A 21,696-nucleotide genomic window follows, 5' to 3' on the forward strand; every position below is an offset into this window, starting at 1 on the left:
TTATCAGTGACATTGTTGGCCCGCTGGGAGGATTTGAGGACTGGCACTGACCCTAAGGTAAATTGAGTTTGAGACCCCTGGTTTAAGGCATTCACTGCAGAAAGCCATTTGGTGGCCAAAATGTTGTTGCATTCAGCACTGGACAGCAGATCGTTCATCCAGATTTATGACTGCCTCTGTAATAAAGAGAAGAACCCAGTGATTACAGAACCCCGGCATAGCTCCCGGGTCCAATAGAGCACAGAGGAGTTACCTTTCGAAGATTGTTTTTTGTTTGCTGAGAAAACCAACAAGACATTGCGTCCTTTTAAGAACTCTTGTGTTATTCTGCAGTCACTGTGGGTTTATACCAGGCCACAAAGAGACATCATTATGAGAGTTAACAACACTAGCAATATCATCCACCGCCATACTTGTGACAGTCGTATTAGCCTGCTAGGCAGCAAGGCTCCCCTAGAAAGGGGCATAAATCACCAGAAGAGAAGGTCCAGATTTGATCAACCAGTCCTTTCTCCACCACCTTTGGGCAACCAGCCTATTCAACTTTTGTATTGAGAGCAGCATACCAATGGTGAACTTATTGATCACATCTCCACAGTTCAAGGACAGGCTTCTAAAGTGGTTAGGAAACAATAACTATGGACAGGGTGATCCTAAGCACTGTGGGATCAGTTTATACCATCCTATTTCTCAAAAAGAACAGGAGTACTTGTGGCACCTTAGAGACTAATAAATTTATTTCAGCATAAGCTTTCGTGGGCTGCAGCTCACTTCTTCAGATGCATAGTCAGCTTATGCTGAAATAAATTTGTTAGTCTCTAAGGTGCCACAAGTACTCCTGTTCTTTTTGCGGATACAGACTAACACGGCTGCTACTCTGAAACCCATCCTATTTTTGTCCATTCTCCCCTCCTACCTCCTTCAGCAGGTCCAAATTCTGTGTGCTCTGGGGGCTTTTAGAGAGAGAGTTCATCATCAGGGAAAGGAATTCTGCTTCCGTTACTTCCTGATCCCCAAATCCAAAGGAGGGGTGAGAGCTATCCTAGATCTCCATGGTCTCAACAAATACATCAGATACGGAGATTTTGCATCTTTCCTTATCTGGATAATTGGTTACTGAGGGGCAAGTCCAAATACCAGGTTCTCTGCCACATCCAGTTCACACTTTTCTCTCTTTGATCAGCTGGGTCTAATTTAGAACAAAGGGAAGTCACACCTAATACCAACTCAAAAAATAGAGTTCATTGGGGTCCTACTAGATGATACAAGTTTGAGGGCTTTCCTGCTGATCGGGAGATTTCAGGCAATTCACCAACTGTGTCTATCCCTCCAGTCTCATGATCACCCATTAGCTACAATCTGTGTGTGCCACATGCACTTAGGTAGTTCAACATGCAAGATTGCATTTGTGTTCTCATCAAAGCTGGATGAAACTAGTCTACCTCTCAGATTGTCAGTTGAAGGACAGCTTAGTATGAGTACCTCCAAACATCCTGGACTCCCTACAGTGGAGGACAGATCAGCTCAATGTTTGTAAGGTGTTCCTTTTGTCTGCCCTTCTCCAGCCAGGACTATAGTTACCAATATATCCACAATGGGCTGGGGAACACATCTAGGGTCATTGCAAGTTCTCGTTCTGTGAGCAAAACTGGAAGTTTCCCTTTGTATCAGTTTTCTGGAACTTTGCACTATTTACAGTGCATGCCTGGCCTTTCATTCTCACATCAGTGGTATAGCGGTTCATATCCTTAATGACGATATCACTGAAATATATTATGTGAACAAGCAGGGAGAGGCTAGTTCCAACCCAGCTTGATAGGAAGTGATAAAATTTTGGCATCTGTGCATCAAGGAGGAGATTACTCCCACAGCGGCTCACTTACCAAGTGTTCAGAATCAGTTAGCCGACCACCTCAACAAGAGTGTTTTTTTCTAGAATCATGAGTGATCCTTGAAGAACAACATATTGAGATCTATCTTCAGAGACTGGAGTATTGCAGCGATCAACTTGTTTGCAACAAAAGACAACAGGAAATGCAGTCAGTTGTGATCTCGAATGGGGCCCAGTCTAGGCTCTTTAATCAGTGCCTTCCATTTGAACTGGGGATCAGAGCTGATGTATGCTTTAATTCTTCAGGTTATCCTGACACTGAAGTTGGATCATACCAAACTGATACTCCTATCACCAGCTTGGCCGAGACAAGGTTGGTTCTCTGATCTTGACCTTCCTAAGACATTCCAAATATTTTCTCCTCCTCCCTCCTGACACACTGAGCAGTCTGCATCTCTTGACATGGATGCTACATGCTTAGATGGGGGGAGGGGAGGACATTGCTTCAAAGCGGTACACTGAGTCTTGCTCGACAGCAGAAAGCTTTCTACTAGAACTACATATTTCATGAAGTGGAAACATTTTTCTGTTTGGTTGCTAGCTCTGGGAATCCAGCCAAAGCAAGCATGCATTCAAGATGTTTTGGATTATCTGTTGCTTCTTAAGTCATCAGGTCTCTCTCTCTCAGCTCCTTGAGGGTCCGCTTAATGAAGATATCAACATTCCACTGTTTTAAGGGAAGATAATTTTTTCTAACTCCCTGATATGTGGATTTGTTTTAAAAGGATGTCTGCCTCCAAGTCATCAGTTGTCTCGACTTTGTCTCTTATTTCAGAGTAGCTGCCGTGTTAGTCTGTATCCGCAAAAAGAACAGGAGTACTTGTGGCATCTTAGAGACTAACAAATTGTATTCCTGTTCCTTTTGTCTCTTATGTGGATCATGTGAAGGGTCAGATGGTTTCCAAGCAGACAGTTCTCTAATGGATTACTTCCTGCATTATGGCAGCCAGGGCTGGCTTTAGGAAGTGCAGGGCCCAATTCGAACATTTTTCGGCAGGGCCCTGGCAGGGATGACTTAAAAAAAAAAACTGGAAAAAAAAGCCTTTCATTTCTTTCATGTTTTATTTACTTTCCATAACTATATAAATAATAAAATTATAAATTATGTACATTGCATCATATATGCTGTTGATTGGTTATTAATGAGTGCTGTTTCACATGTGTGGGTCCCAGCTGCTCCCTGCCCACCTCATTGAGACAGGTGTGCAGGGTTACTATCCTGGAACTGCAGGGCAGCAGTGGACATGGGGCTGGCTGGAGGCAGGGCAAGGGGTGTGGGGCTGGTTGGAGATAGGGGGTGTGTGGGGCGGGCTGGCTTCAGGTAGGGCCGCGGGGGGGATGCAGCAGGGGTTGGCAGGGCTGGAGACAGAGGCAGAGACTGGCTGGCTTCAGGCAGGGGGGTGCAGCAGGGGTTGGCTGGAGACAAGGCAAGGTGTGCATGGCTGGTGCGGGCAGCAGTGTGTGTGGGGCTAGCTGGCTTTGGGCAGGGTCACGGGTGTGTGGCAGGGGTTGACTGGAGACACGGCAGGGGGTTTGATAGGGACTGGCTGTGGGCACGGGGTGCAGAGCTGGCTGCAGGCAGGGGGAGCGGGCCTGAGGTGGACAAGGCAGAGGGTGCCGCAGAGGCAGCTGGAGACCCAGCCCTTTAAATAGCCTCCAAGCTCCCTGCTATCCCAGGGCTTTGGGGGCTATTTAAAGGGCCCAGGGATCCCCAGCTTCTACCCCACCCTGGACCTTTTAAATAGCCGCGGGAGCCCTGGGGAATGCATGGGGGTGGCGGGGTTCTGGCGGCTATTTAAAGGACCGGGGTGGCAGAGGCAGGCAGCTGGAGCCCTGACCCTTTAAATAGCCCCCGGAGCCCCTCACTACCCCAGGGCTCTGGAGGCTATTTAAAGGCCCAGAGCTCCAGCCGGGAGAGCAGGGCCTCGGGGCTTGCCGCGCTCCGGCCGGGGCTCCAGCCGGGACTCCAGCCGGGAGAGCGGGGCTTGCCGCGCTCCCTCCCCTCCGGCCGAGAGAGTGGGGCTTGCTGCACTTCGGCCGGGACTCCAGCCAGGGCTCCGGCCGGGGCTCCAGCCGGGAGAGCGGGCTTGCCGTGCTCCCGCCTGCGCTTCGCTCAAGGGAGTGGGACCACGGAAGACCCCTGAGCAGATCGCAGCCAAGGACCCGGGGTAAGTTTAAAAAAAAAAAAAAAATGTCTAAGGCGCGGGGCCGATTCCTGGGAATCGGGCGAATCGGCCTAAAGCCGGCCCTGATGGCAGCATATGGAGTGGCTCAGTCAACACCTCCTCAAAGACCAGTGGCTCATTCAACAAGGGCCCAAACAGCTTCAGTCACATTCCTCAGTGATGTTCTGTATTAAACATTTGCAGAACAGCTTCCTGGTCTTCAGTACATATTTTTACCAAGCATTATGCTAGGATAACTGCATCAAGGTCAGATGCAAACTTTGGGAAGGCACTTCTGCAATTGTTCTTTAGCCCTGCCTCTTTCAGTTACTGCTTGTGAATGGCCTTAGTTGAATACATGTCTGCAACTACTCGAGGAAAGGAAAAAAATCAGTAGCTTACCTGAACTGTAACTGTTTTCCTTTTAGATGTGGGTGCAGATATAGATTCTACAACCCACTCTACATCCCCTCCTCATCAGAATTGTTAGCTTTGGATCCTGGTGCAAAGGAACTGAAGGGAGTCAGGGCAGCATGGCCCCTCTCCTGCTATAAAGGCAAAGGACTGAAAGGCATGAGTGCCGCCCCGACAGGTACTGCTAAGCAAAGTTCTCAGATTGTAATGCACTGAGCATGCGCACACTTTGAGTGGAACACTGCACATCCGCACCCACATCTCAAACAAGTTAGAGTGCAGGGAATTAATTTTTTTCCATAAAACTATGTTGACCGGCATGAATCATATTCCTATCCTTTCATTCTTTATCAGGGGAGTTTAATATCAGCTCTTCCATTATTTTGCTCAGGCTAGGCAACCTATATTAACCCTTTTTGAACATTGTCACAACATTAACACTCTTTCAGTCTTCTGGCATTTCCCCAGTATCCCAAGATGTGTTAAAAATTAACATGAGAAGGACCAGAGATCTCCTCGGCCAACTCTTTTAGGACACTTGAATGCCAGGTATCTGGGCATGCTGATTTAAAAATATTTACTCCCAGCAGATGTTGTTTAGTTATTAATGGGCTGGAAGGTACTTCATCCTCAGTGATAAGAGTACATAATTCTGCTTCTTTCCAAATACAGAACAGAAATATTTATCTAACACTTCTGTCTTTTCCGCATCATTATTAACAATTCTAGTAATGGGTCTATACCCTTGTTGGGATTTCTTTTATTATTAATACACTTTAGAAACTTCTTATTGTCTTTAGTCCTGCCAACTATGGATTTTTCCTGATGTATTTAGTTTCCCTTATTGATTTTCTATACTTCATAACTTTGAATTTATATCAATCACTTTTTAAAATTTGTTCTGTTGGGGTTTTGTTTGGGGTTTTTTAGGGGGATGGGGTGCTGTTTTTCTATTTGCTACCTTCACTTTACCACTGAACCAGGAATGTGCTTTTAGTTAAAGTTGTCCTCTTTCTTGTTTGTGGAATCATGGCTTTTTTGGCCATCTAATAAACTCTTCTTAAAGAACTCTCAATTTTCCTCCCCAACAAGTTAATTCATATTTTTCCTCAGCTTTGGAAAATTAGACTTTTTGAAGCACCAAGTGTATACATTACTGGTTGGGATTTTCTTTTGTTTGTCTATTCTAAATGTAATCAAGGTCGTGGTTATATTTCTTCTCCTGCCTCTCCCTCGCCCCCCCCTCCCCTCGTTCATTCAGTGAAAAGATAGGACATCATTTATATAAGTGATCTCTTGGAGAAAAACTAAAGTTTTCTGGTCCCTAAGCAACCAACAGCTTCCAGCTCTGTTACTGATTAATCATTATCTGTCATAATGAGGTCCAAGATAATTGCCTTGTGTTGAATGCAATACTTTTAGTGTTAGAAAATTATGTATAATTTTTAGAAACTCTAATGATGTTTTACTTCTGGTTACATGATACCTCCAGCATGTCTCCAAAATTAAAGTCCCCCATAACATCATAAGTTTTCTTTCCACACATTACAGACAACAGGTGTTTAAGGAGTAACTCATCCTATTCTCTGGTTTGATTTGGTGGTCTGAAATTGACCCAAGCCAGTAACCCCTCCTGGGCTTTGTCAGTTGGCTCATTAGTCCATATGCATTCAAGACTCTGTGTAATTCTGAGTTAGCAGTAAGTATAAAACAAGTGAGTTCTCTGCCATTATTCTTGTTTTAGCATATTTACTCCATTATCTTTAATACTAAAATAGAGAATCTATTTTGGGGGACACTTTTCCCCTTTTTTATTGCTTATCAGTGTTTTTAAATTTATCTATGTAAAAATGTGTCTTGAAAACTTACCCAGCTTTATTTTTACATAATAAAAACTACTTGACGCTGAGTTGAATTGGCCATGATTTCCTGTGTTCATAAATTACTGTAGTTCAATCGTCTGTAAGAAGACTATAGCTTTTCTCCAAGAAGTAATTTTTATATAAATGGTGTCTTATCTTTTCACTGAATTAATTCAGGGGGTCGGGGAAGGGAATACACATAGAGAGCCAAATTCTATGTCAATGTAGAAATGAGACTGTAGTAGGAAATGCAGGTATAAGGGATATGCTTTTTCTTACACCATTCTGTTGCTTTTGGTGCAATCACCTTGTAACTTATACTGGTTTCGCATACCTGTTGAATGCAGAGTGGGTACAAGTTAAACTACAGTTTTGCCCATTTTCTGACCAACTTACAAAACCATTTTTTCCACCACAGAATTTCCTCCTTGACTGTTGCATCTAATTAATACCAGATCTGGATATTGCTATGCTACACAATTCTTTTTTGGTTTGATATGTGTATGATTTATACAAATCTCAAGCTCTGGGTGCTTTTACCATGTTAAAACCTACAATCACACTGATAATACAAAAATTCCCAATTCTTCAAAATCAGGGAGCGGGAAGGTGGATGTGCTCCAGCCACAGATCCCAGCCCTTCAGGCACACATTCCAGCTTTCCACTCACCTTCCTCACAAGCCTGGAGAAAGAGAGGTTTTGCAGCATACACTGCAGATCAATAGACTTTTGGGCTATTTTGGACCAAAGTTCCAAAGTTCAGAGCCCCTCACAGAGAATACCCTGTCAGCAGCTGCTACTCTTTCAGACTAAGGGAACTCCAGCTCTGGCACCTCTGCCAGCTGCAGCAATGCAGCATGGGAAGAGGCAGTTTCTCAAACAGGTAAGTTCTAAGTCACTTGGTGCTTTGTATAAAAAAATCCAGTATTTTGAACTCCACTCAAAGTCAGGAGGTAGCCATTGCACATCTCAGAGCACTGGCAACTTATGCTCCTGGCAAAAAAAAACTCCACTTAACAGACATATTATGTTAGCATATTTCAGTTTCTATCTTGATTTAGTAGGAGATGCATGGTTAACAATATACAATTTTTGGGAATCAGCGCAATTGTTAGCATTCTCTGCTCTCATAAAATGTTTGCAGTGATAATGTCCTTAATTAATAAACTTGATTGTGCTTCAAAAGAAACATTTAATAAAACTGTGATGGGGAAACTTTGCACTGTACCCATCCAGTTAATGCATTTTCTTCTTATCTATAGTATGTACACAGTTTAAAGGTCTGTAAGACAATGATTAGACTAAACAACTTCTTATACTCTAACTCATCAGAAGTATGTGTGTCCGGGATGGCCTGGTGCTCTAAGTTATCCTGGGGGTTGAAATTAGAGGCTAGCTCAGCCTGTAGCACCCATTAGTGAATAACTAATGTGATGCTGATTTTTTTTCAAAACTCTCCAAAGGCAGTCCTGGCAATTAGAGGGCCAGTAAGCCTAACTTCAGTATCAGGCAAATTGGTTGAAACCACAGCAAAGAACAGAATTATCAGATATATAGATGAACACAGCATCTGGTGGAAGAGTCAACGTGGCTTTTCTAAAGGGAAATCATGCCTCACCAATCTATTAGAATTCGTTGAGGGGGTCAAAAAGTATATGGACATGAGTGATCCAGTGGATATAGTGTACTTTGATTTTCAGAAAAGCCTTTGACAAGGTCCCCACACCCTTGGCTCTTAAGCAAAGTAAGCAGTCATGGTATAGGAAGGAAGGTCCTCTGATGTTTAAAAGGTAGAAAACAAGGGGTAGGAATAGACAGTCAGTTTTCACAGTGGAGAGAGGTAAATAGCAGGGTCTCCCAAGGCTCTGCAGTGAGACCAGTGCTGATGAACGTATTCATAAATGATCCAGAAAAAGGGGCACACAGTGAAGTGGCAAAGTTTGCAGATGATACAAAATTATTCAAGATAGTTAAGTCCAAAACTGACTGCAAAGAATTAACAAAAGGAGTTCATAAAACTGAGTGACGGCAAGAAAATGGCAGATGAAATTCAGTGCTGATAAATGTAAATTAATGCACATTGGAAAATATAATCCCAACTATACATACAAAATGATGGGGTCTAAATTAGCTGTTGACTCCAAGATCTTTTTCTTGAGTGGTATCAGGTTAGTTCTTGGAAAACATCAGCTCAATGTGCAGCGGCAGTCAAAAAAGCTAACAAAACATTAGTAACTATTAGGAAAGGGATAGATAAGACAGAAAATACCATAATGCCACTATATAAATCCATGGTATGACTATGCCTTGAATACTGCATGCAGTTCTGGTTGCCATCTCTCAGAAACGATGCATTAGAATTGGAGACGGTACAGAGAAGGGCAGCAAAAAAGATTAGCGGTATGGTACAGCTTCCATGTGAGCAGAGCTTTAAAAGCTGGGGCTGTTCATCTTGGGAAAGAGACAACTGAGGGGAATATGACACAGATGTGAATGGTGTAGAGAAAGTGAATAAGGAAATGTTATTTACCCCTTCAGATAACACACAAACCAAGAGTTATCCAATGAAATTAATAGGCACCTGCTTTAAAACAAACATAAGAAAGTAATTCTTCACACAATGCACAGTTAACCTGTGAAAGTTGTTGCCAGGGGATGTTGTGAAGGACAAAAGTATAACAGGGTTCAAAAAATAATTAGATAAGGTCATGTAGGACATGTCCATCAATAGTTATTAGCCAAAGATGGTCAGATACACAACCCCATACTGTGGCTGTCCCTACACTTCTGACTGCCGGAAGCTGGGAGTGGATGACAGCGTATGGATCACTCAGTAAATTGACCTGTTCTCTTCTGGAACCGGCCACTGGTGAAAGAGAGGTTATTGGGTTAGGTGGACAATTGGTCTGACCCTGGATGGCTGTTCTTATGTTCTTAGCCAAGCAAGCAGAAGCTGAGAAAGCAGCAGAGGTGACATTTGTACTTACTGGTGAAGATTTGGTCTGCTACACAAATATCCCCTTCTATTCGTATTTAGGAACAGCTCTTGAATTTCAAGGACAATCTGTCTGTTTCCTCAGTGTGGAATAATGCCCCGAGAGCATCACCAGAGAATTTGCATGCCATCTGGATGTGTATTTGCCGAAAAAGTAGTTGATCACACCCTGTCTGACAAGAGCAGTGCCTCAAAGAAGGTGGGGGAAGGAGTGGAATAATGGAGATGTTTTCATTATGGCCTTTTAACAAGATCTGGGCTTAAAGCTCTGTGGCTCTTTATCATGAATGTTATCTATCTGGATTGGTTTTCCTGGGAGGGCCTGAGCTGGAGGCAGGAAACTGGCAGGTAATATGAGGGTGGATGTTGGATGGACAAAGAAGTGTGCGTCTTCACTACATATCTGCTCATTTGCATGTCAGCCAGTAAAGTCAAAGCATTTTAGGATTAAAATAAATTTCTTTATCAAACTAAAATAAATCCAATCTTGCTCACCTCTTGCTATTAAATTGAGAATGTTACATTTGTTAATGCCATAAATATACTATTAAAAAGTCAAATAATACAGAGCTCATTATTGCTGAACTTATTCTAGAAAGGAAAAATTAAGCTAATTGTTTATTTATTACTTCTTAAAATTGTATTAAAATATATTTTAGGGTCTGCTAAACTCATTAGGGTTTGTAGTATATTTTAAGGGAGACTGTTAAAGTTGCCAGGTTCAAAATGTGACTTTTCTCTCTAATCCCCAAAATGTATATATAACCTTTTGGGACCCTTCTAAGCAAGAGAATGTTTTATGAAAATGTATTAGTTAATGTTAATACTGCCAATAGGAAAGCTTACAATCATAACGCTGTACAGAAAAAAAAAGTGTGCGCCTATTGTTGGAGGAATAAAATCTTTATATATAAAGACTAATTTTAAATGTCAAGATTCCAAAGAGGAATTATAAATAATGGGGAAAATGGATCGTAAAAAGCAAAAATACATACCTTGACTCATATAATTGGTTCTCAAAACTTCCATGCTTTGAAAAATAGCCGTTTATATAAATACCTGATTGAATGAAATATTACATGTTTGCAAAGTTATCTCATTTTCAGTCTGGTCCCAGGATATTATGTGACTTAATTCAGAAGTTCTTATATAACTGTGTCTAATTCATAATAAAATGTAGAAGTAAGTCAAACTGTAAATCCTGTGGTACAGAAAATACAACTTGAAGACTCTTTCTTTGGTTTTGCAGTGTTCCTGTTCCTGTAGTCAGTCTAGAGAAAATTCCTAACCTAGTGAAGGCAGATGGTGCCAGTATTAAAATGAATTCTGCAACCACTACCACCATCACCTCCTCCTCAGCCTCTTCATCCACCATACCTGCTCCAACTTTGGTTAAATCTGCTTTGACATCTAAGTCAGTGTCACCATCACCAGAAAAGATTCTGAACGGCAAAGGAATTCTAGCTCCTTCAATAGACAAGAAACACCAAAACGGCACTAAAAGCAGTAACAAGCCTTACAAAAGACTTTCAGGTGAGTGATGATGTAGTGCGCCTTTTGAGATAGTCCATCATTCTTCATTAATAATTTTTGTAGCTCAGGACTAATATATTGTAATATGCTATAGCTATGTTTGACTTTAAGATGCTGCTCTTCATATGAATAGTTCACCTGTAAGCCCTTGCCATATGGATAAAATATTTCCTTTACAAAAGACTAGTTCATTTTGGCTCAGAATTAATCTGGGTTGTTAACTATTTGTCCTCAGTTGGCCAGCAAATGAAGTGTAGACTATCTAGTGAATAAATGCAGTACAATAAAAGGGCAAACAGGCTCCTCCTTTTTAATTTATTTTTAGCCATATTGAACAAATTTGCTGCAGACCAGTGTAGTAACGATCAGCTTACAAAGATTTAGTATTCTTCTCAAGCCACTCCAATTTAATGCCTCAGATCTCAAGTATTCATGTATATCTTATATCTGAAGACCCATGCTGCCAGATGGCTATAATTCATAAAGTTGTGTGTAAAAAAGCCAAAAAAGTCTGAGAACTTAAAAATTGGACAGTAACAGATTGTGAATCCCAGTGATGATTGAACCTGGTGATATTCTAAACAGAAAAAGCTCTCTACCTTGCTTGTAGCTGTTCCCATCACTTCACACTGACTCAACAGACATTGTAGACCATCAGAGTGGGATTACTGTGTGTGCTGGTTTTGTCGTTGTGTGAGTGATTGTGGTAATTTATGTGTGTTGTGTTTGTGCTGGGAGAGGTGTGTGGATTTGAGTGGGTGGAAAATGGGTGTATGCTCTGGCAAGAGGCTGCCTATGTGAGTTTCAAATAGTTGTGTGTGCTGGTTGTGTTGTGTAAATGGTGTTGATTTGTGCAAGTGGCAGTTGGGCCACATAATCTATGCAGTCTCCCTCATTCAGCCAATGGAAATGTGCATGCAAATTAGCTATAGAGTAAGGGTGGTGATTGGTGGAGTTATTTCTGGTATCACAATGGTCTGGAACTCTTGAAATAGCATAAATACATGCCATCTCTAGTTGTACACTGCACAGGTGTAATTTGTAAAGTCAGAATGGCTGAGAACTTAAAAACTGGACAGTAACAGACTGCAAAACCCAGTGATGATTCACCCTGGTGATAATCTGAACAAAAGGAGCTCTCAGCCATGTTTCTAGCTGCTTTCATTGCTTTGCACTGACTCAACAGATGTTTTAGGCTTCAGAATGACTCACGGTGACATTCCTGGACTCTTATTATATACATGTGGTTAGTTCAACTGAGAAACGTAACTTCTGCCACTTGCAAGATGTCCATTGAATGTGCCATCAGTAAGTGTCTTTCATGTTAAACATCATGCCTATACTAAAGAATGGGATTTTCAGGGGTATTGTTATATGGATCCAGTGTGTTAGTTGTGTAGCTGTGCAATGCAGTGGCTAATCTTACTCTGTGGAAATGGTTACAATTTTGCATTGTTATACCTTTAAAAGGGACAAAAACATAGAGTATATGCTGTGTACAACATTCTGTTTTTAATTTTGGTAAGAAGGCAGTATGATACAAACATCACCCTAATCTGATGGGACTTCACCCTATCACATTGTAAAATAATTTTTAAGCTTTTATTTTTTTTTAAATATCAGGAAATACTACACAGATTTAGGGGAGAGACACTGATGCTAGGTAAATCTTGTCGCTCATTTCCTCTTCCACCACAAGTGAAGAGGGCTGCACTTGTGCACATACACACACAGAGAGCAAAACCGGGGTCTGGTTTCTCTTAGTGGGGAGGAGGAGGTAGGATTTGGGGAAGCTGCACAAACTGTGGCCATGACCTGCACAGCCTTGGATCTGTGGTTATGAAGGCAGAATATGGGCCTGTTGATCTGTCACTTTGCAGATCCACCAACGGAGCAAGAGTATAAGCATCAAAGAAGAAACTGTAGCTCAAGGATGCAGTAGCAATTACAAAGTGCCCACTGCTTTACAGCTGGGGGTGGGAGGAGGGATTTTTCCCCAGAGCTGAGACAAGCCAGTTGCAGGACTTTGGGCAGTGAATTTGCTGCCAAAAGCAGAAAATACATTTTTGTTCTGAATGAAGAAAAACAAAATGTCTGAGTTAGATTTTCCAGCAAAAGTAACTGAATCAACTTTACTGCATCAGAAGCTGCACAGGGCCTATTCATCCATTGGCAGCATGCTGAGATTTGGGCAGGAAATCTGTTGCGTGAATTGAAAGTCTAATTTTGCTATTGGCAGTGCTATCCAGATTAGGCTGTGCGCTTGATAGAAAGTTAATTGATTCTGTTTCCCAAATGTGTGTTGTGACACCACTGATTAGTTATACAATAATTTATAAACATGAATGCTATTATTTGTAATTGAGTTTAAAGTATACCCAGGTTTTTGTAGACTGAATATCGGTGGTTTGGTTTTTTTCTCACATTTGGCAGTTAGTATTATGGCCTTGTTAGAATGGCTTGACTCCAAAACAGTGCAAGGTGTGTTTTCTAAAACTGGGGTGGGTATGAAACAGTGCCATTGCGCTGAAGCATTTAGTGTGGTGTCTTCTTTCTTAACTAGTTAAAGTGGCACATAGGAAAACTTTTGTCCTAAGAATTTGCAGTTGACCATACCAAAATTCAACAAAGCTGAAAGTATTTAGCATAAATGACTCATTTATCTTTTTTAACCTAACGTTTCATTTAATAAGATCTAATATATAATTCCGATGAACAAATACAGGGCACTGTGTTCTACCAGAAAACAGTTTAAGAGACCAATGGAAAGAATGGTTTAAGAAAACATGAAAATTTTGAGTGGCTGAAGTTCAAAATTCAGTTTAGATCTCTCTTCCCTGGACAATGGGAGCTTGTCTTCACTGCATTGTTAGTTCCAGCTGTAGGGTTTTGCCCCTAGGTAGACAACAGGACAGACACAGGTGCCTCTAGCTCAAGTTAAGTGGTGCTTTAAGCTTGAGCTACTGGCCTGTAAGGGGACTAGATTGAAGCTCCGGTGCTGCTGATGCTCAAACAATGCAGTGGGGATGCAGCAGCTCACAACTCATCTGCTAATCTGATCATTTTGTGTTGCTTGAGTGTTGTTTTGCAGTGTGGTTGCTCTCACTCCACTCTCACTTGACCTAGGCTGGCTCCTGTGGAGTAACTCAAGTGTGCTAATTCAAGCTAACTCTTGCAGTGAAGACAAGCACTAGCTGATGGGCTCGGTCTTTGAGCTACCAGCCTTGCTCCACAGATGACTGTAGGTGTTGTATACACTGATGTTGTATTTATAAATATTTACTGTATATGCAACAGTCATTAGAGTGAATAATTATTCTGAAGAGGTCATCACAGTATGGGGCCTTCTTTCATATTGCTTAACTAGGGCTATAGTAGTGCTCGGGCAGGTCCACACTGGCACTGACTCAGCAAATGTTGCCAATTCACCATATCTGCCAATATATGAAAATTTGCATGGGGGAAATCTCCAAATAGATTAGGACTCTGTCGTAGTACCTTGTTGTCATTCTGGTGAACGTTAAGCTATTTTTTCACATGAATATCTTGATTGCCAGGGCCACAAAACTGATAGTTTGTAGGTTGTTCTTTAAAGATCTGTTCTGTTACCAGACCTAGAATCCACTAAATCCTGCCTTCTCTGCCCCACTTATTGATGCACCACCATGATACAGTTTGTGATTGTTCATCACAATGATGCAAGTAAAATAAGTTGTGAGAACGTATAAATATTTTATACAGGTTGTCCATCAACACAGTTGGTTTCTGACTATTATTATACACAATTCGGCACAGGCTGAGCTCAAGATCTGAGGGTTAGTAAATCATTCTTTGGACTATACCCAGGACTTAATATACTTGTTTTACACACTAAGTGGACAGGGGAATTTTTAGGTTAATCTCTGTCTCTTGCTGCAGAAGTGGAGCCAACTGCCTGTGGTTTTCAGTCCTGGCAATGGGCTTAAACTGGTTTACATCAGTTTTACTTCCTTCTCAGAGCCCTGCCCTCTCTCTTTACCCTACATCCTTGAGTGAGGCTGAAGTGCTTTCTGTGGCTGAAAGCTGGTTCTTGTTGGGGGTGGTCGGGGATGCTGCCCTCCTCCCTGTGGCAAAGTTTGAGCAGGGAGAGAGGTAGCCAACCTGTCTCGGGGATCAATGTACCCTAGTGGGGAACTGCCTTTTTCCGCATACTCCATCCTAGTAGTTTTTGACCAGTCAGGATTTTTTGACAGTTCCCAGTTTTCTGTGTTCCTTGGGCTGGAGGGCTAATGTTTTTAGTGGAGCACTCTTGGTTGTTGAATTTGCTTCCATGTTGGTCCTACAGTTTGAGCTTATGGGTGTTCAGGGCATATAGCAAGGCATGTCCATTCACTCCAGCTTTCTCTTGTGGTTCTTTTTAGTTACAATCTTGTCAGTATAATTTGTTTTAATTTTGGGGGGCAAAGGAGGAGCTTATGTAAATGAGCCTAGAACAACACATTATATACATTTAACAGCATAACTTAAATAATTGACTCATACAATTGGCCTGTGAACATACATTTTGATGTATTAAGTATTTCTGTAGTTTCATCTTATTTACTGTACAAGCCCTTTAGTGTCGGCTATGCTTCAGGAGCCACAGCAGCATCTACTATTCAGGACAGATTTCATTGCCATTGTAGTTTTCCAATAATCATGGTGCTGGCGACCATTTCAGGGTCGCCAGCACTTGCTCTGGAATGCATTGTTATCCCCTCTTTCTGCCATGTCTCTTTATCCAGGGGTCAGCAACGCAAATACTTACTTAACATTTTGTTTACTATTAAGTTCTAAAAAATATGTATAATTCAGTACTGAGATCTGTCAGTCACTAGTACATCTAGGAAGCAAGTATTGTCTACCTATTGCAAGTAGTGGGTGTCAGAAATCAGATTCTACTCCCAGCTCTGCCACTGACATGCTGTGTGACCTCAAGCAGGTCCCCTGACGTCATTGTGTGCCTTGGTTTACCCATCTATAAAATGGGAGTAATAATTCATACCCTATTTCAGCAGGGATGTTGAGATTTACTGTGTGTAAAACATTTTTGGATCTTAAATTAAAAGTTCTATATAGATTGGAAGTATTTACTAGTGGCATTCAGAAAACTGCACAATTGTACAAACATAGAGTTTAGGGAATTGTTAAATGACAGAGCTGTTTTTTCCATTATTTCTGTGACAGTGGAATTGTGATAAATGAAAGGGAGGCAGTAGCTCCCTTTTATGGACCCAGCCAGCCAGTTAGCTATAGAAATACCGCTGAGTAGCTGTTCTCTACTTGATTTACCTGTAAAAGGTTAAAAAGTCTCCCTGCATAGGTAAACAGAAGGGAGTGGGCACCTAACCAAAAGAGCCAATGTGAAGGCTAGAACTTTTTTAAATTGGGAAAAAATTCCCCCTTTGTCTGTCTTTGTTCTCTGGAGAGAGGGGGACAGCGCAGCAATGCTGTAAAAAACATTGGGCCAGGTATGAAAAAAATGAGTAGAAACTTCTCGTTTGAAATCCCAGATATGTAAGTAGGTCAGGAAATGTCTAGGAAGACACAATTAGGTTTATCTCTTTTATTTCTCTATGAGTTGTGGACTCCTCTGTGCTAATCCCAGGTGCTTTTGTTTTGCTTGTAACCTTTAAGCTGGACCTCAAGAAGCTATCTTGATGCTTAATCCTTCTAATTGTTTTCTTTAAAAACCTAGCAAAAAGCCTAAATTCAGATGTATTTTCTTTCTTTTAGTTTTTAATAAATTTTACCTTTTTTAAGGACAGGATTGGATTTTTGTGTCCCTAAGAGGTTTGTGCATGTTGTTTAATTAGCTAGTGGCAACAGCTGATTTCCTTTGTTTTCTTTCTCAGCTCTTCCCCCAAGGCAGGGGTGAAAGGGCTTGAGGGTACCCCACAGAAAGGAATTCCCAAGTGTGCCTTCCTGGGTTCTTTTTGCACTTGGGTGGTGGAAGCATCTACCCATCCAAGGTCAGAGAAAAGCTGTAACCTTGGGAGTTTAATACAAGCCTGGAGTGGCCAGTATTAATTTTTAGAATCCTTGCAGGCCTTCTGCACTCGAAGTGCCAGAGTGGGGAATCAGCCTTGACAGGAATACAAATAGCTATGCTTATATCTATCAAAACAGTGGGGAGGGAGGTATAAACTAAGTATGTGTTCAGGTTTCTGCTACAGTGCTGTAGCATAAAACTAAAACCTATGTTATACATAAATTATGGGTGAGACATACAAAATTAAAAATTGTAGTTAAAATATATAAATCAGGTACAGTTAGCATTAAATATACTAAAACGAATCTCTCAATGGATGTTTACTATTGCTAATAATATTTAGAACTCAGGTAAGTTCTTTCTTTTTTCAAAATGTATTACAAACTTCAAGTAAGCTTCTCAATGCCCCTATGAAATAGGAAAATAAGAATTATTAAACCCATTTTTACAACTGGTGAAGAGGGGACAGATTTAGGCCAAAACTTTCAAATGTAGCTGGTAATTTTGACTGATTCAAATTTTTAGTGTAAAGTTTGAGATATCTATGGCCTGATTCTTCAGAGGTTCTGCTCACCTGCTACTCCCAGTTGAAGTAAATGGGAGCTGTGGCAAACAGTTAGTAGGTGTCTTAAGCTGGGCACCCAAATACTTGAGACACCCAAAATCAATGGCCATATATGGAAAATTTTGGCCTTACTGGCCACAGTGGTAGTTATACAGTAGAACCTCAGAGTTACGAACTGATCAGTCAACCACACACGTCATTTGGAACTGGAAGTACACAATCAGGCAGCAGCAGAGATTTTTTAAAAAGGCATACATAATACAATACTGCATTAAATGTAAAATACTACAAAAATAAAGGGAAAGCAGCATTTTTCTTCTGCATAGTAAAGTTTCAAAGCTGTATTAAGTCAATTTTCAGTTGTAAACTGTTAAAGAATAACCATAATGTTTTGTTCAGCATTACGAACATTTCAGAGTTATGAACAACATCCATTCCCGAGGTGTTCATAACCCTAAGGTTCTACTGTAGTTGAAATTTAACTCAAATACTTGGCTTAGTCTGGTGCTTGGACCCTTCTATCAAGCCTCATTCTTTAGCCTATATCTCTGAATGCAATAATGACACAGGCCTGATCTACACTGGGGGGAGAGGAGGAGATCGACCTAAGATACACAACTTCAGCTACGAAAATAGTTGAAGTTGATGTATCTTAGGTAGACTTACCTCACGTCCTCACGGCACGGGGTCGACTGCTATCGATCCCCGTCAACTCTGCTTCCGTCTCTCGCCGCAATGGAATACAGGAGTTGATGGGAGAGCAATCAGGGATCGATTTATCACGTCTAGAGTAGACACGATAAATCGATCCCTGATCGGTCACTACCCGCTGATCCGGCAGATAGTGTAGACATACCACAGCCTCCTTAACTGCTACTCCCAAAAGACCTTTTGTCAAGTGAAGCGTTCCCTAGTGTAATAGCAAGTTCTCTGAATTCTGTAAGTGAAATCCTGCTTTTAATGATGGGTGCCATGTGCAGGGAAAGGAGAGAACAGAATTGTCTCAGCCATGCATGTGGTACAAGAGATGCTTTGCTGGTATAGGTCAGGATGGTTCAAATTGGACTTGGGTGAATAACCAGGGACAGCTTACTGCAGCCCCTTAAAAAATATGTATTTTCTAGGAAGTAGTCTTAATTGACACATCCATTTAAAAACATGTATTTTTGAGACAATCTTTTCTTTTCTTTTTTTTCCCAAACAGAAAGAGAATTTGACCCAAATAAACACTGTGGAGTACTGGATCCTGAAACAAAGAAACCTTGCACAAGATCACTCACCTGCAAGGTACTTTTCTCAGAAGATAAAATATCAGATGCTTTGTTGTAGTTTAAAATCCCACCACAGTAATTTGAGAGGTCAGACCTGCTCCTGTCTTACAGACAATGGGTATGGTATTCAGACACTATCCACAGGTAATTCTTGCAAAGTAATTCTATTCTATTTCTTTGATGAATCAGAGCATCTACATCATTCCACTGATATTTTTGACAAAGAAGGTTTTCCTTATTTGTGATGCAAAGGGCATTACAATTTATTTACATGCACTCAATAGCATTGCTTTAAACACTGATTTTTGGTTTAAAGTGCAACCGCACTGTTACACAGTCTCCTTGTAGTAAAGATGAAATTCATTTTCTTATAAATAATTTGAGGTCTGCTTATATGGCTGAAAGACTCACATTACTCAAACAACAGTGTAAGACACACATATATCTATGCTGTTGGTCTGTAAAGGGGAACAGGGCAATGTGCTTGAATATCTACCTTATTTATATTTATACATTTGCCAGTCCAACCAGATCTAATTATTTATTGTAGATTAAGGGCTGCAATTACAATGCTCTAGATAGAATATTAGTAATACTATTGGGATACTATTTGTCTTGGAAATGGTAAATGGATAGTTTCCATTATGAAAATTGCCCCTAAAGATAGTTTTAAGATAAATTGGACATTTCCCGAGAATAATTTTTTTAATTTATCCAGGGCAATGTGGAATAGCAACTTTTTATTGCCATGACTATATCTGAAGTTGTTTTAAGTGGAGTTTTTTTCTTAGAATTATGTTTCAGAAATTTAGAGCATTCACAAACATTTTATACACAAATTCTTTTTAACCACCCTATTTTTAGACTCATTCACTTAACCATCGACGAGCAGTTCCAGGTCGCAAAAAACAGTTTGACATCCTTCTAGCTGAACACAAAGCTCGATCCAGGGAAAAAGAAGTTGCAAAAGACAAGGAGCATCCACAGCCTATAAGGGAAACCCATCAGAGCCATCCCACACCAGCACAGGATTCTTTGCCAGGATCTTCACTGAACTCTGGGCAAGAACCTAAAGTAACATTTCCTGCAAAATCTAGACCACCCAATTCTGTACTTCCTAGGTGAGCAGCCTTCTCAAATGTATGAATGCAATATTCTGAAACTTCAAATGTCCCTCTGTGTCTTGTGTACAGATAATGCTATATTTGTGTCATATTTATATGGATTATTCCATAATAAACTATTAATATAGGGTTCTTCTCAGGAACTGGAAATAGATAACACTAATAGCAGTACTTAAATCACTGTATAATAGTCAGGGCTCTGATTGGGGTGGGGGAGAATGGTTATTCCATAAGCTCTGCTGTCAGTCGCAGAGTAGCTGAATGTTTCGCTAAAATGGTCAGTAGACAAATATCATGAATAGGTTTTAGAGTCATTTCATTTAAATGAATCAGGGCAATTCATGCCTCTTGGTTAAGTTTGTGAAGGAAGGTGCCGTTTAATAATTCGTGTTCACTTGAATGGGACTGCTTGTACAGGAAGGTGCACTTCAGTGTAAACAAAGCGATCAGCAGCTGGCCATTAGCACTGTTCTTTCAGACTATCTGTCTGTAGCTCATCATTTCTTATTCAGGTTTTCTTTGCAATCACCAGGGCTAACAACCCTTCTTAGAACGGAAGCCCAACTTCTAAAGAAACTGATTAACCCCCTCCACAGAAGTTCTGGCATAGCATACTGGGTCAGCTGAAGCCCAGTAATGCTCTGGTAAACATCCCATGTGGTCTAGTTTCTATCATATAGCTCAGCAGGCCAAGTGACAGTCACTTGTATATCTTTTGAACTGGAGCACCAATTTTGTATAGGGTTGAAGGGGTCAGTCAAGTCAGATTGATCCATGCTTCTTTTATTATTTCATATTTCACTTCTTCTGAGAGGTCCCAGTTAGGATTGAGCCCCTAGTGTACTTGGTATTGTACAAACACATACAAAGATACTGTCCATGGCTCAAAGAGCATATCATCTAAAATAACCAAGTGACATACAAAGGGTGCAGGAAGAGTGGTACAAACAAGAATATGGAGTTTTTATATGCATATCTGCACTTGCCACTTTAGAAATTATTCTGAATAAAGTAATTGCCAGTGCTCCTGTCAGCTCCTCAAGCCACTGATAATTGGCTAATTCAGTTCAGGGCAAGGAGCATGGAAGAATGTGTGTAGATGTTTGGGTGAGACTGGCAGATGAGGCGGTCATCACTGGTGAAGAGGGGAGACTATACAAAGAGATGGGCAGAGAGGCAGGAAATTACAAAGTTGTGAAGAGACTTAAAGGCTTGCACTTACTGTGGTGAAAGCCAGTGGAGGGTTTCAAAGAGAAGGGTGAAGCGATCAGAACAGGCAAGGAAGATGAGCTTGCCAGTTACACTTTGTAGTTCTTCGCATTAAGTACTCCTTTCTGCTGCAGTGCCTCCGTTTACCATCATAGTGACTGTTAGCCTCCCTAGATCTCGTTACAGTTACATGTATAACTGGTTTGAGATTTTTTTTAGAGTTGCAGCCATGTTAGTCTGTATCCGCAAAAAGAACAGGCGTACTTGTGGCATCTTAGAGACTAACAAATTTATTTGAGCATAAGCTTTCGTGGGCTACAGCCCACTTCTTCAGATGTATACAATGGAACATATAGTGAGGAGGTATATATACACATACGGAGAGCATGAAAAGGTGGGAGTTGTCTTACCAACTCTGAGAGGCCAATTAAGTAAGAGAAGAAACTTTTGAAGTGATAATCAAGATAGCCGAGTGCAGACAGTTTGTTAAGAAGTGTGAGAATACTTACATGGGGAGATAAATTCAGTGTTTGTAATGGCTCAGTCATTCCCAGTCTCTATTCAAGCCTAAACTGATTGTATCTAATTTGCATATCAATTCGAGTTCAGCAGTTTCTCATTGGAGTCTGTTTTTGAAGCTTTTCTGTGGCAAAATT

At 41.0% G+C, this 21,696-nt stretch overlaps 1 protein-coding gene across 1 annotated transcript in view; it reads left to right on the forward strand.

Moving 5' to 3' along the window:
• The window catches only part of ATXN7L1 (ataxin 7 like 1), a 205,065-nt gene that overhangs the window by 150,600 nt on the left and 32,769 nt on the right, over positions 1-21,696 (forward strand). The window contains 3 exon segments of the mRNA XM_030551778.1: positions 10,578-10,861; positions 18,641-18,723; positions 19,572-19,828. Of these exon segments, the coding sequence (XP_030407638.1) occupies positions 10,578-10,861; positions 18,641-18,723; positions 19,572-19,828 (624 nt within the window).

Source organism: Gopherus evgoodei, chromosome 1, assembly GCF_007399415.2.
Source record: "Gopherus evgoodei ecotype Sinaloan lineage chromosome 1, rGopEvg1_v1.p, whole genome shotgun sequence".
NCBI lineage: Eukaryota > Metazoa > Chordata > Testudines > Testudinidae > Gopherus > Gopherus evgoodei.